The sequence below is a fragment of the Mastigoproctus giganteus genome, chromosome 9, assembly GCF_048544385.1.
Source record: "Mastigoproctus giganteus isolate SK-2022 chromosome 9, ASM4854438v1, whole genome shotgun sequence".
NCBI classification, from domain to species: Eukaryota; Metazoa; Arthropoda; class Arachnida; order Uropygi; family Thelyphonidae; genus Mastigoproctus; species Mastigoproctus giganteus.
The window spans coordinates 184484428-184501275 of record NC_143583.1 but is presented as its reverse complement, the minus strand read 5'-3'; the positions used below and the strand labels follow the sequence as shown (position 1 = coordinate 184501275).

Below are 16848 nucleotides of genomic sequence, written 5' to 3'. Positions count from 1 at the left end.
CAAAAGCAAAGGGATCACGAATCCAATATAACATTTTTTTTTTCTGGAGATACCTAATTGTTTGGAAAAATTCTTAATTAGCATTGTTAGGTGGGTGGCAATGACATCCCTAAACTGTAAAATGTCAATATTGCTATTAACAAAATCAGAAAAACATGGGAACATTTCTGTATTATTGTGCTCATTCAATTTTCCAGAGATTGTTTATTTTTGAAAGCTTCTGAGTATTAATATATTTGTTCCCTGTCCTTGAAGACTTAAATTTAAATCATTTAAGTTTTTCAAATATATCAACAAGGTAGCTAAGTTTTCCAAGCCATTTTTTAATTATAAACAATTGAGCAAGGTTCTGATCTGTATCTGATAAAACAAAACTTCATGTTTGAAGCCAAAAAGATGTTGCAACACTTTACCACTGGACAACCACATCATGTTCGTATATAAAAGAAATGCTTCATAAACAGATCCCATTTCGTTACAAAGTATAGTGAAAAGTCTCCTATTTAATCTTCTAATTTCAATGAAGTTGATCACACACTGCATCTTTCAAAACTTTATGCAAATCAGAGTACATTTCCTTTGCTGCTACTACTTCCCTATGTATAATGCAATGATTAAAAACTGTATTTGGAGCAAATTCCTTTACTTTACCTTTTAAACCTTTATTTTCTCTTGTTAATGCAGCCATCACTACAAATCGCAATATAGTTGTTCCACGTCAGATTATTTGTTTGAAAGAAAATATAACATCAAAAATCTTCTTGCCTTCGTTCTACCTTCCAAAGCTTTGCAAAATAGAAAATCCTCCAAAATATTACTCCTCGTAGCAGTATCCAGCATATACAATGAGTTGAGCAAGGTTTGAAATCTGTGTGGTTCATCTAACTGTATTGCAAAAATTTCTCTCAACCGATTTAATAAATTGAATTTTATGTTATCTGATAACTGTAATATGCCTCGAAACTGTCTCTGGACAGAGGAATGGTTTTTAAATCGTTGGTGTACTTTTCTCCATGCATAATTGAAATAATTTTTATTTCATCAAAGAGAATGCACAGAATTACTTAAGCAAAATAAAGCTTATGTGCAACCAGGGCTGGTGGAACACAGTCAGCCTGATAAGCAGGGCATGGGGGCGCTGAAATTCAAAATTTTTATTACAATAATATTTAATAAAAATATCTCAAGGGTGCGAAATACATTTCTGCCTAGGGATGCCAAAAACCCTAGTGCCTGCATGTGCAACACACTATGTATATTTTCTGCTACTGCACATTCACACCTCAGGCCTTTAGGCAATTCAGTACAGGTAATTTGAGAATTTGTGCTGTAAGAAGCACGAATTAAGAGCTAACTGGATTAATTGAATAGTACTACTCAACATTTGATTAGTACTGAGCAGTACATATTAATACATACTAAGTCACTAGTCAGCTGCTTTTTGTGTGTCCATAGACAGTGAGCAAATTAAGGCATATTCCCAATGCGGACTTAGTTCAAATATCAAGATCTCTACACCTACAGTATTGAAAAGTAATTTTAGCTTTATGTACACAAAAAAATAAATTTAAAATTTTCTGTGACCCCTTTAATTTATCTCATAACCCTCTGGGGGTTGCGCACCGCTGCTGTGGTCCTCATGTTCTCAAAATTTCATTCTTTTCAGTATGAATAATTCTAATACTTGCCCTTCTTTTTGAAGTCTTGAAAGTTTGTGATGTACACAAATTACCCTTTGACCTTGAATTTCTCTAATTTGATAGGGAACTTTTAGTTGTTGGTGGTGTTGCTGCCAAAGAACAGATTGCTGCTTTACAGACTGGAGTAAGTATAATAAGTAGTACAATTTTATTTACTGTTTGCTAATTTGACTATAATGTATGTGTATAATATATATATATAAAAATGGATATTCAATGTAATTATATTGTCTGATAACTGTAATACCTCGAAACTGTGTCTCTGGACAGAGGAATGGTTTTTAAATCATTGGTGTACTTTTCTCTATGCATAATTGAAATAATTTTTATTGCATCAAGGAGAATGCACCGAATTACTAAGCAGAATTAAAGCTTCATAATAAATAAAGTTAACCATAATAATATCAACAAAGCATTATATTTAAATCTAATACATTTTGCTAACAAACTTGCTGTAAAATTCAACATACCACACGAAACATACCAAAATTGGATCACTATCGTCTATCATGACATTGTAAAAGCTATATCTAAGGCCTACAAACTGTACAATAACTTTTACACACTCTACTACAACCTTAAAAAACATATAATAGAATAACAAGACAATTTTATCATCACCCCGTTAGATAAAGCTTCCAATAACTTTACCATATTTTGTAAGCAATTTTTACTGTATTCAACTCAAAAATGAAATAGAAAATAGTTCCACTTTCACTGCCTGCCATCCTAATCCTTCAGCTACAGTTAAAAAGCTAATTGCTCTGCATAAAAAACTACACACTAAATTACACAACTCGCCCTACCATTTCTCTATATGATTGCAAAATTCCATTAACCACCTGTAGGTTTCAGATTTTTTTACTAGCTCTAAAAACAGTGGCTGCTACCTTCCAGCCAAACATTTTTTCAAACTACTAAAAACTATTTTTAATAATCTCACGTCTACTTGAGTAATTAATAATAACTTTAGCTGTCATCAACACTTAAATCTACTGATTTTTGTGATAGAACAGCTTTATCACAGATACAAAGATAAATTAATATCCAGCTTAGTTTCGAATCTATTCCTGCATCATTATGAAGAATTATACACCATAAATAATCCAAATTATAACCTATTAGCTTTCAGATATGTAGATGACATCCTAGTCTTAAATACTAACTTTGAACCTATAGCCAATGCCGTTTACCCTAGTGAACTTAAGTTAAATAAAGAAAACTCCACCAATCACACAGCGCCAACTTCCTTTTTTTTTTTTTTTTTTTCTTATGTAGACACCAAACACGAGAGGTATTAGCACCTATAGTACTTAGTACAGTGCTTGGGTTGAAGGTTGAGAAGACAAAAGAAGATATTTGTTGACATTGAACTTGATCTTCTGTGGACTGTAATTTTCAGAAAATACATATGAAAGAAGGTTGTTCCAGAAAACGGCAGTTGAATGATGAATAAACGAGGAAGATGAAAAGTTGGTTCTATGAGTTTGAAGTTGGACAGTAAATGGATGTTGGCTGGTGGCTGCATGTGTTCGGACTGTTTTGAAAGAGAGAGCAGGAATAATAGAAGCCAATTCAGAAGAACAGTGCCCATGGAAGTACCTGTAGAAGAGGCATGCAGCAGAAACAGTATGTCTATGAGACAGCGAGTGGAGAGACTCTGTTAGAGATGAATCATTAATTAACCTAACTGCCCTCTTCTTCTGAATGGAATCAAGAAGCCTGATAGAGGTTTTGGGGGCAGCACCCCAGATGTGGGAACAATATTCCATGGTAGGGAGGATTTGCGATTTATACAGAGTGAGCAGCTGTTTGGAAGAAAAGTAACGGCAAGAGCGAAAGAGAAAACCAAGTTTTTTAGATGCAGAGGAAGCAATATTTGTAACGTGCTTGTGCCAAGAGAGATTAGAAGTCAGGGTAATCCCCAAAAGAGATATATCATTTTGCCTAGAAATCGGAGTGTCACCAAAGATAAGTATAGGAGCAGAAGAATCCTTTTTGCGAAATATAAGACAAGACTGAGTTTTAGAAGAGTTCAAATCAACTAAGTTGTCTTTGCCTCACTGGAGAATTACCTGAAGATCGGCATTTAAGGAATTGGTAGCAGATTTTCGAGAAGTTGAAGCTGATTGAGCAGGGCAAGGTTTCTCAAAATGGAAAGTGGAATACAATGTGCTATCATCGGCAAAACTATGGATAGGATTTCCAGTCAATGAAAGAAGTTCATTAATATACAAGAGGAAAAGAGTGGGGGAAAGAACTGAACCTTGGGGGATACTGGCATTGGTGGAGAAGTTAGAAGACAGAGAGCGATCTACCATCATCCTTAGTGAGTGATCAGAGAGAAAACTGGATAACCAATTACAAAAAAAACAGTTGGCAAACCATAAGATGGAAGCTTGTTTAGAAGACCTTTATGCCAAACACAATCGAAAGCCTTTGAGATGTCAAGAGCAACTACTTGTGTTTCACCGGACCTTTCCATTGAATTAGTCCATAAATGGGTAACAAGCCAGAATATCACCAGTGGATCGACACTGACGGAATCCATAGTGGCGATCATTGATCAGACGGAAGGACCTCAATATTACTATTAACAATACCTCTCCTCCATATAATATTGACATATATGATAAAATAAATAAATTTAACTCTATCTTACCAACTGGCTTTCCAATATTTCCAACAAAATACATAAAATTATAATATGTACCCAAGCCATGAGACTAGCTAATATACGCAGTAACAAACTACTGTTCACCAAAGCTCTGTAACTCCTTTATAATAAGCTGGTCAACAATAATATCCCTATCTACTTTATAAAATACTGTTTCAATATAGTTTCCCATGTTATCAGTAATAAATTCAGTTATAATTTACTATATACTGGTCAGTTCTAAACGTATCTGTATAGTTGTATATTATCTGGTGGAATTCCACTACTTGGTAAGTAATAGCTGTAGCTTTACCTTGTGGGTCTTGGATTTTAAGCTTATGTTAACATACTACACCTTTGAATATCCATTTCTAGATCTTTCCACTAAAATCATGTAACAGCCTTCAGATTTTAGTGACTTTGGTCTATACCACTTAACTGTTTCATGTCCATGATTTCCAATGCAACTATTTTCTTCAGATTGATGACTTTGACCCTTTACTCACTAAGTTTCTACTGTTATGTTTTCACTTTTCTCGTAAATCCAATGGATTTGATTTTAATAATTATTCATGAAATTACTTATAATTAACTTCCCCTGTTGAATCTCAGCTTACTTATATTTATCTGCCCATATTGAGTCTTGGCTGACTTCTAATGATTTGTTTTAGGATACAGTTGATATCATATGTAGAATTTACCTTGTGGGTCTTGGATTTTAAGTTCTAGATTTTTCCACTAAAATCATGTAACAGCCTTAAGATTTTAGTGACTTTGGTCTATACCACTTAACTGTTTCATGTTCATAAACTTGTTTCCTGTTTGTTTATAATTGGATTCTTAACTACGCTACCAATGGATTTGTCAACTGGTTCTTTTTCCTGGGATACATGTACTATTCTTTCTTTCCACAGTGAATCTACACCATGTACTACATGTGGGTATATCTAATTTGATACATGGAATTATTTCCTGTTCTTACATACTGTAGTTAGTTCCTTGGAATTATTTAATTTACATGGACTTATTTCCTGTTCTTTTATAATTGGATCCTTAACTACTACACCTTTGAATCTTTGTTCACCATGTTACTTATATCCCACAGGTGGAACAGGACCAGGGTATGTCTGCCAGGGGCAAGGGTTGATGACGTTGTAGAGCAGATATCATCTTTTAAGGGCACAAAAGGTGATATAGTTGTACACGTTGGCACTAATGACATTAAGAGTAGGAGACCAGCGGAATTACTTAACAAGTACAGGTCACTGTTGAAAAAAAGCCGTGAAGTAGGGTTAAATTTGAAAGTGTCTGCAATTCTGCCCAGACACGATAGGAGGGAGTATATGATGAGAACCTTGTCAATCAATTCGGCCCTGGAAAGATTGTGCAAGGCTCAAGGGGTAGAATTTTTTTTCAGCCTGGAATGTACTTGTTAACAGGAGAGATTGCTTCTACAGGGATGGGATACACTTAAATAGAAAGGGTGCAAGAATATTTGCTGATGCTATCGAGGCAGTGTTAGGTGGGTCGGAAAACTGCTAGCTTGGGGGGAGACAAAGACTAATGGATTAACAGTAGCCACTGGCAGAGGTGAAAGAGATTCTTGCACTGCTTCTATTGGAATGAGCAGAAGCCTGAAAAACAAGATGCAGGATATTTCAGAGACTGCTGGAAGTCATTGTGATACAAGTAAACACATGGGTTGTGTTAGGGTAGCTAAGAATAAAAACAAGTGCAGGTATACTTGCGTGTACACCAATGCTAGGAGTTTAGTAAATAAATTTGAATTTGAGGTATTGCTCAAAACATCAAAGGCAGATATTGTTGGGATATCAGAGACGTGGTGTCACACAGATATAAGGAATGCAGAACTGGAATTTGGGGAGTACAATGTGTATAGAAAGGAAGGACAGGAGGGGAGGAGGGGTTATGCTATTAGTTAAAAAACACATAAAATCCAAGGAAGTGAAGCCAGTCGACATTGATGGACAGTGCAGTGTCGAGTCAGTTTGGTGTGACATAAGCATAGGTAAATCAAAATTGAGAGTAGGAGTGTGCTATAGGCCTAATGACTCTGATGAGTATAATAAGATACTGTACAGGGAAATAGAATGGGCCAGTAAATCAGAGAGTCTTATAATGGGAGATTTTAATTTCCCAGATATTGACTGGAATTTGTGGGTTGGTCACTCACACACTAGCAGGGCTTTTGTGGATTTATTGGATGATTGTTTTCTACACCAGCATGTTCGGGAGGCAACTAGAGGGAGTAATACTCTTGATCTAATTATCAGTAGTGATTCTTCATGCATCAGGAATCTGCAGATAAAGGAACCACTGGGTGGCAGTGATCACAGTGTGCTGAAGTGGGATTTACTCAAGGAGGTAACTACCATCAGAGGCAAAGGGAAGGGTTTTTGCTTTCGTAAAGGCGACTATGATGGTCTGAGACAGTATTTAAATTCTATACAGTGGGACCAACTGATGATGTTACCAACAGCAAATTCAAAATGGGAATCATTCAAGGAACTAATCTTGGAAGCTACCAGGCTTTACATACCAACCAAGAAATATTGTTCAAGGTTCAGGCCTAAATGGTTGTCAGATGAACTAATGAGACATATGGAAGAGAAGAAAAATGCATGGGATACATACAAATTAATGGGTGACATGGAAGCCTATGATAGATATAAGTTGGTCTGTAACCAAGTCACAAAGGAGATTAGGCAGGCAAAGGCAGATTATGAGAAATCCTTGGCAAAGGACGCAAAGAAAAACAGAAAAGAGTTCTTTACCTATTTAAACTCAAGACGGAAAGGGATGAATCAGATTGGTCCACTGGATGTTGATGGTTCAACAGTTGAGGATCCTGCTCAGGTGGCTAACAATCTAAACGAGTATTTTGCATCTACATTCACACATGAGGAGTTATTCAGGAAGGGGAATGTCGTAGGTGAAGTAAACATTGGCAGTGAGCTAGATTATTTTCTAATAACTGAGGGGAAAGTGGAGGAGAAATTGCTGAGGATAAACATAAAAAAGTCACCAGGGGTGGATGGGATCTATCCAGTTATATTAAAGGAGGCAGCAAAGGAAGTAAGCAAACTCCTAGCCATAATTATGAGAGCTTCTTTGGACTCAGGGGAGGTACCCATGGACTGGAGATGTGCAAATGTAACCCCAATTCACAAAGGAGGATCAAAGGCTGACACAAGTAATTACAGACCTGTTAGTTTAACTTCGGTTCCAGGAAAATTAATGGAGGCACTGGTTAAAGAAGCACTGCAGGATCATCTGGACAAGAATTCAGTTATAGCTCAGACACAGCATGGTTTTGTTAAGGGCAGGTCTTGTCTGACCAATTTGATTGGATACTATGATGTAGTCACAAAAGAACTGGATGCAGGGAATAACTTTGATATTATATATTTAGATCTTAGAAAGGCTTTTGATACTGTTGCGCATGGAAGACTGCTGCACAAATTGGAGAAGTGTGGCATTGGAGGCAAATTGCTGCTATGGATAAAGGGATGGTTGAGTGGCAGAAGACAGAGAGTGGTAATCAATGGACACTGCTCAATGTGGACTAATGTTATTAGTGGAGTTCCTCAGGGTTCAGTGTTGGGTCCATTGTTGTTTTCTGTATTTATAAATGATATTGATGATGGTGTATCAGGCTTAATGTCCAAGTTTGCAGATGATACCAAGGTTGGCAGGGTTGTTAAGGACACTACTGATACTATGCTGCTGCAACAGGATCTGGAAAGGTTGAGCAGATGGGCTGAGAGGTGGCAAATGAAGTTTAACATTGACAAATGTAAAGTACTACATATGGGAAACAGTAACCCCAGATCAACGTATCAACTCTGTGGCACTACGCTGGCAGTGGTAGAGAATGAAAAGGACCTGGGGGTAATTGTGCAGGCAGATATGAAGTTCTCTGAGCAGTGCAGACGAGCTGCAAGAGTAGCTCATGGTGTCTTGTCAATGATATACAGGAATTTTTCTAGCAGGGATAAGGATGTGATTATTCCCTTGTATAAGGCATTGGTCAGGCCACACCTTGAGTACTGTATACAGGTCTGGAGGCCTCATTTGAAGAAGGATGTAGAGCTGCTCGAACGAGTACAGAGAAGGGCAACAAGATTAGTGAATGGAACAAAGGGTTGCTCTTACGAAGAAAGGCTTAAGTTTTGCAAATTACAGAGCCTGGAAACTAGGCATCGGCGAGGTGATCTGATAGAGGTGTATAAGGCTTTGAATGGCTTGAGCATGCTCAATGCCGATGGGATTCTTCCTCTTGCTCAGAATAATCACCTGAGAGGGCATAAATTCAAATTGAGGAAGGACGGATGTCGGATAGATGTGCGGAAATTTACCTTTAGCCAGCGGGCAGTTGGTTTGTGGAATAGACTCCCATCGCTTGTTGTTGAAGTTGATAGCCTAAATAAATTTAAGGCTCAGCTGGACAGGTATTTCGAACAAACGGAGGGGTGAAATGGGATTAGTGTGTTTTTTTTTTTTTTTTGGCTGATGCTGAATAAGCTTGCTTTCTTGCATCATATGCCTATGCTAATGCTAATCCCTGGAATGATACCACTACATTTTTGGATATTGTGTCCAACTGATTATTATTATTTTTTTCATAGTAAATTCACACCTGATGCTACCTGTGGATTCATCTACTTTTATATACATGGAATTATTTCCTGTCTTCTATACCATAAATGTTTCCTTGGAATTTTTGCATATTCATGGACTTATTTCATCTTTAGTCACCATGTTTCTTATATCCCTGGAGTTATATCACTTCATAATTGTTAACTGATTCTTTTCCTTGGTTTCATTTACTACTATATCCACAGTAAATTCACACTTGATACTACCTGTGGATTTATCTAGTATTATATGCATGGAATTATTTCCTGTTCTGCTGTACTATAAATGTTTCCTTGGAATTGTTTCATATACATGGACTTTTTTCATGTTCCTTTATGTCATGTTCTTTTATAATGGGATCCGTAACTGCACCACTTTTGGATCTTAACTCACCATGTAACTTATTTCGTTGGATTTAAACCAGTTCTTTTTCCTTGGATGTACTTTCATGCAAATTTGGATAGATTATAATTATTAATTTATTTATTTCTCAAAATATTTGATGATTATTATTTACCATACTCTGATATGTTTACTTTTCAGCTTATTATAGCGTAACCCCATCATTTGGCCTATGTATATATGTTTTTTGCCACCGTATAATTCTTTATATATTAACAGTAATGTTTAATTTCTGTTCATTAAACTATTAGTGTAATATGAGGGTGAAACAAATGTTCCTACTATTCTACTTCTATTGCTATTTTTTATCTTTATTTATTTAAAATACTCCTTTTTCCCTTCCCATCCTCAATTTAATACCTTACCCTTATATCATTTGCTTGTTCCAAATCTATCTTTAAAATACATTGATTTCTTATCTATACAAAATTAAATGCTACACTAAATTCTGCATATTTATATTAAACATATTGATATTAACCATTTTTATCCCTACTCAATACTTATTTTTACCTAAATAAATTACACTGCGTTGGGGGACTACCTTGTTCGTACTGTATTAGAAAGTGCTAATTTAATTTTCATTCCTTTTTGGCCTTTCACTTTTCTTCTACTACTATGGACATAGCATCAGGGACTACACCTGAAACATGGTCAGGTGTAGTCCCTGATGAAATACCTGATCATGTACTGTATCAATATTTATTTCAGCTGACATCAGATCAAGCATTTTTACATTACCTATATTAGACCATTTACTAAAAATGTTCTCTCCCCCATATCTGATGACAGCTATATCATTTTCCTTTTTATTAGTATTTTATTGTATTAATTTTACTTTACAGTTCCCCCACTTTATATTGGCTTGGCAATAATTCACTTAATTCAATCATAACCTCTAGGATATTAGCATTCTTTCACCTTTCACTAATCTACTACACTTCTTTTTCTACTTTCCTCACCCTTATAGTTACTGGCACCTTATGTAACTTTCACACCCATTTATGCATATTTAATTTAATATTAATACAACTTATATATAGTGAGGTTAAAATGCATAAATTTAGCATATGTTAGCAGAATGTCCAACCCATGTAAGGAGTAAAAACAATACATTGCATTCTTTGTTGCTATTGCCAGTGCATTGCAATAGCAATGAAGAAGAAAGACAGGGTGCGGGGGGATGAATTGAGAATGAGGTGTTGTAGATGGAATATGTTCCTAAAATAATTTAGAAGTTGGTAGTCAATTGAAAGAAATTTAATAGTTAATAGTGCTCCCTTGCCAGTGCCCACAGCTGAAATGTACAAAAATATTACTATAAGAAGGAACTCTGTTTTAATTTCTTTTTATAGTTCGTTTTCTCTTTGTTCTTTTTTTTATTATATTACTTATATTCAGTGTGTGTCTGTATGTTATGCAAGTGTGTGTTTGTGTATATTACACAAATTTTTACTTCTGCAGGTGGATATTGTTGTTGGCACACCTGGAAGACTGGAAGATCTCATTTCTACTGGACAAATGTCTTTAACTCAGGTGATTAAATAACATGTTATTTAATTGGCAATCATTTTTACTATAGGATTGCAAAAGATATTTCAGTGTAGTTAAAATCAAATTTCATATAAATTCAATTTCGGTCATGGAGAGACTAGACTTTTTGAAAGTTTTTCATGATGAAAGAGAAAATAAAGAAGTCTTTCCATTATCAAAATTGAATGCAGATATTAATTTTGATTTTGTGTAATTTTTTTTTTTTTTTTTGGGTCAATATTAACCCATCAGTGATTGTACAGGTATAAAATGCAATATATTCAGATGTTCACAACACTAGCACGTCATCTGTAATCATCAGAGTGAGCAGAGTATTTGATAACTGTAAATCCCTAGTCATGAATCTTTCAGACCCTCACTGGCCTCACTCATCTACCAAATGAGGATGTGCTATATTTTTCTGGTCTGGGCATTAGTTGAGGCATATGATGCATGAAAGCAAGCTTATACAGGATCAGCCAAAAAAAAAAAAAGTTCCCATTTCGCCCATCCGGTCACTCCAAATGTTTGTCTACTTCAGCCTTAAATTTATTAAAGCTATCAACTTCCACAACAACAGATGGAAATCTGTTCCAGCAATCAACTACCCGCTGGCTAAAGGCAAACTTACACACATCTATTCTACAACTGTCTTTCCTCAATTTGAATCTATGCCCCCTCAGGTTCTTAGTCTGAGCAAGTGGAACTATCCCATCAGCACTGAGCCTGCTCAAACCATTCAAGGCCTTATACACCTCAATCAGGTGCCTCTGTAGCCAGGTGGGCAGGAGCAGTAGTGCGTAGCACACTCTTCTTGATTAGACTGGGGTTCGAGCCCGTGACCACCAAATACGGAGGATGCGGAAAGGTCAGGGAATGACCACCGCATATCCCCGGAGCAATATGGCTTTAGTTGCTAATGGTCCTAAAAACCAAATAACAACAACACCTCAATCGGATCACCTCGCAGGTGCCTAGTCTCCAGATGCTGCAGCATCCTCTGTAGCCAGGTGGGCAGGAGCAGCAGTGTTGCACACGCTTCTTGATTAGACCGGGGTTCAAGCCCGTCACCACCAAATACGGAGGATGCGGAAGGGTCAGGGAATGACCACCGCATATCCCCGGAGCAATATGGCCTTAGTTGCTAATGCTCCTAAAAACCAAATAACAAACAAACAAACAGATGCTGAAACTTGCAGAACTTAAGCCTTTCTTAGTAAGCGCATTGCTTTGTTCCTCTTCTCTGTACTCATTTTAGCAATTCTATATCCTTCCTTGAGTATTGCATACAGGTCTGGAGGCCTCCAGACCTGTATGCAATACTCAAGGTGTAGCCTGACCATTGCCTTATACAAAGGGATAATCACCTCCTTGTCTCTGCTAGCAAAATTCCTGTATATCATTGACAAAACTCCATGACCTGCTCTGGCAGCCCGTCTGCACTACTCAGAGAACTTCATATCTGACTGCACAATTACCCCCAGGTCTTTTTCATTCTTCACCTTCCTGAGTATCACACAGTTGGTACATTTCTCTTGGGTTACTTCTACCCATATGCAGTACTTTGCATTTGTCAATGTTATGTCAATGTTAAACTTCAGTTGCCACTTCTCAGCCCATCTGCCTAACTTTTCTAGATCCTGTTGCAGTTGCATACTGTCTTTAGTATCATTAACAACCTGCCAACCTTTGTATCATCTGCAAACTTGGACATTAAGCCTGATCATTGATAAATGCACAAAACAACAACGGGCCCAGCACCGAACTCCGGGGAACTCCACTAATGACATTAGACCCTGTAGAGCAGTGTCCATTTATTACCACTCTCTGCCATCTCCCACTCAACCATCCCTTTATCCATTGTAGCAACTTGCCCTTAATGCCATACCCCTCCAATTTGTACAACAGTCTTCTATGTGCAACAGTATCAAAAGCTTTCCTGAAATACAAGTACAGGTAGCCCTTTATTTATGCCGGGGTTAGGTTCATGGGGGTACAGGCACAAATGGAACCCTTTATATAATGGAGTTAATGGGAAATCACAGGGTTATGTTCCGGGCACCAAAAATATTACCTACGCTTTTCAGTACTGAACTATTTAAAGTTCAGAAATAAACTTTTATAATTAAAAAAAGTGGTTTATTTTTAACCTACATAAATAAAGTTACATATAATAAATAAAAAAATAAATTACAAAACATTTTGAAAGTGAAAAACCAACTAAAAATCCGGCGTAATGCCGAAACTTAAGTTGGTTTTTGAAGGTTCTGGTTGAGGAGGTTGCCTTTTTGAAGAAAGAAGCAAGTATTGATTGCCCAGCTTTCTTCCTCCTTTCTTTAAGAATTTCAAAATAACGGGTGAGGGTTGATATGACACCCCTTTTAACTGTGGCACTCCTCTCCCAGTTGTGATCACTGTCTCAGAGCTCGTTAATGACGGACTAATCAGATGTAGATCACTGGTCTTGATAATTTTTAGAGGAGGATCTTCTTTCTCTTCCTCCTGTTGTTGGCTAAATTCTGCAGCTTCAAGGTGTTCATTTGAAAGAGTCTGTGCAGGACTTTTCAAGAGCTCAGTTACATCTTCAACTGTAACTTCTTCTAAATCTGCCTCTTGTGGCAGCTTGCTGATGTTTTCTACATCATTCTGTTGTGGCTCGAATCCTCTGAAGTCATGCATGAAATCTGGGAAATGTTTACGCCACACTCCATTTAGACAAGTCACAGTCACTTCTTGCCAGACTGTGTTAATGTGATTTATGCCCTTTAAGTCATCAAATGACCATCAATATTCTCTGATGGTAATGTTGGACTCGTTTAAAGCTGTTAACATTTCTGTAAATGTCTGCTGTAGGTAATAAGCTTTAAAGGTGTCTATTACTCCCTGATCCATCGGTTTCAAAATTGATGCATTATTTTTTTTGGCTCAGATTATCCTTGATCACATGAACACTGCATGATATATAGTACAGTAAGATGCCGATAAATTTTGATGGATGAGTTAAACTTTAAATTTATAAAAAAATTTCAAAAATAAATATTCATGGCCTTGTGTTAGTGACCAGCGCTATTGCAAATCGTAGGCGCCTCCGTAGCCAGGTGGGAAGGAGCAGCAGTGCGTAGCACACGCTTCTTGATTAGACCGGGGTTCGAGCCCATCACCACCAAATACGGAGGATGCGGAAAGGTCAGGGAATGACCACCGCATATCCCGGAGCAATATTGCTAATGCTCCTAAAAACCAAATAACAATAAATAACAATTGCAAATCGTACCAGTACAAAACAAGGTCTACCTGTATATGATATCAAGATTATTTTTTGCATTCAGTTCCTTTGTGACCACATTGTAGTATCCAATCAAATTGGTCAGACAAGACTTCCCTTAACAAACCCATGCTGTGTCTTAACTATTACTGCAGTCTTGTCTAGGTGATCCTGTATCACCTCTTTAGCCAGTGACCCCATTATTTTCCCCGGAACAGAAGTTAAACTAACAGGTCTATAATTATTTGTCACCCTTTGAACACCCTTTGTGAATTGGGGATACATTTGCACATCTCCAGTCCATAAGGATCTGCCCTGAATCTAAGGATCATCTCATAATTATGGCTAAGAGTTTGCTAACTTCCCTCGCTGCCTCCTTCAATATAACTGGATAAATTCGATTCACCCCGTGTGCCTTTTTTATGTTTAACTTCAACAATTTTCCCTCCACTTTGCTTTCAGTTATTACAAAATTACTTAGCACCCTGTTAGTTTGATAAACTTCTGGCATTCCCCTCCTTGAATAAACTCCTCATGTGTGAATGTAGATGCAAAATACTCATTCAGTTTATCAGCTACTTGAGCAGTATCATCAATAGTTGAACCATCTATGTTAAATGGACCGATCTGATTCATCCCCTTCCTTCTAGAGTTTACATAAGTAAAGAGCTCTTTGCTGTTTTTCTTTGCATCCTTTGCCAAAGATTTCTTGTAATGTGCATTTGCCTGCCTAACCTCATTTGTGACTTAATTACAGACTAGCTTATATCTGCTGTAGGCTTCTGTGTAGCCTCATATTTTATATGCATCCCATGCATTTTTCTTCTCTGCCACTGCCTCATTAATTCATCTGACATCCATTTAGGCCTGAACCTTGAACAGTATTTCTTAGTCGATATGAAAAGCCTAGTAGCCTCCAAGATTAAGTCCCTGAGGGCTTCCCATTTAGAATTCAGTGTTGGTAACATCATCAGTTGATCCCACTGTATAGAATTTAAAAACCGTCTGAGACCACTTTAGTCACCTTTACGAAAGCAAAAACCCTTCCCTTTACCATTGATGGTATTACATTACTGTGATCACTGTCACCTAGCGGTTCCTTTATCTGCAAATTCTTAATGCATGAATAATCAGATCAAGAGTATTACTCCCTCTGGTTGCCCCTCTAACATGTTGCTGTAGAAAACAATCCTCCAATAAATCCACAAAAGTCTTGCTAGATGCAAGTGACCAACCCACAAGTTCCAGTTAAAATCCCCTATTACAAGACGTTCTGATTTACTGGCCCGCTCTATTTTTCTGCACAACTGTTCATTGTACTCATCAGAATCATTCGGCCTATAACACACTGCTACTCTCATTTTCCTTTTCCCAGTGTTTGTCACACCAAACAGACTCAACATTGCACTGTCGACCCATGTCAGCTGGATGCACTTCCTTAGATTTTATGTTTCTTAACTAACAGCATAACCCCTCCTCCCTTCCTGCCCTGTCTGTCCTTTCTGTACACATTGTACTCCCCAAATTCCAATTCTGCACTGCTTATATCTGTGACACCATGTCTCTGATATCCCAACAATTTCTGCCTTTGATGCCCTGATCAGCACTTCAAATTCATCAAATTTTTTTACTATACTTCTAACATTGGTGTACATGCAAGTATACATTCACCTGTTCTTACTCTTAGTTACTCTAACACAGCCCGTGTATTTATTTGTTCCATGGTGACTCCCAGCAGCTCTTGAAGTCCACAGCAACTTGCTCTCTCTAGGCTGCTGCTCATTAATAAAGAAGCAGTGCAAGAATCACTTTCACCTTTGCCTGTGGCTACTGTTACTCCTTTAGTCTGTGAATTCCCTCCCCCCCAAGCTAGCAGTTTTCCAACCCACCTAACACTGCCTCGATAGCATCAGCAAAAATTATTATTATTATTATTATTAGCCATATGGTGCAAGGAAGCCTAAGGCTTATGCTGCACCAGCAAAAAAAAAAAAAAATTCCGAGTCTCCCTGAGAGAGAGAGAGAGAGAGAGAGAGAGAGAGAGAGAGAGAGAGAGAGAGAGAGAGAGAGAAGTAGAAAGGAATCACCAAGAAAGAGAAGAAATTCTTGCACCCTTTCTATTTAAGCTGTAAAAGCAGTCTCTCCTGTTAGCAAGCACAGACCACACTGCAAAAAATTCTACCCCGTGAGCCTTGCACAATCTCTCCAGGGCTGAATTGATTGACAAGGCTCTCATCACATACTCTGTCCTATTGTGTCTGGGCAGAATTGCTGACATTTTCAAATTTAACCTTAACTCTTGATTTTTTTTTCAGCATTGACTTGTACTTGTGAAGTAAATCTGCAAATCTCTTACTCTTAAGGTCATTAGTGCTAACATGTACAACAATATCACATTTTGTTACTTTAAAAGATATCTGCCCTACAACATCATCAACTTTTGTCCCTGGCAGACATACCCTGGTCCTGTTCCACCTATCCTTTTTGCATAATATATTCCCCATCTCCTTGGCAATTGTGTCGCCAACAATAACTAGTTCCTGCGGGACCGGCACATTCTGCCTTGGAGATTGCCGCTGTGTTACCTGATGCACAGGAGTGAGCTCTGACATTGAGTTGGGTAGCTGAGAGCT

General features: G+C 37.4%; 1 protein-coding gene across 1 annotated transcript in view; it reads left to right on the top strand.

The window, feature by feature from the left end:
- The window catches only part of Ddx1 (ATP-dependent RNA helicase Ddx1), a 339750-nt gene that overhangs the window by 175525 nt on the left and 147377 nt on the right, over nucleotides 1–16848 (top strand). Inside the window, exons 16-17 of the mRNA XM_090381389.1 lie at nucleotides 1764–1824; nucleotides 10882–10953. Coding sequence (XP_090237515.1) covers nucleotides 1764–1824; nucleotides 10882–10953 — 133 coding nt within the window. The remainder of the gene's footprint in view (nucleotides 1–1763; nucleotides 1825–10881; nucleotides 10954–16848) is intronic.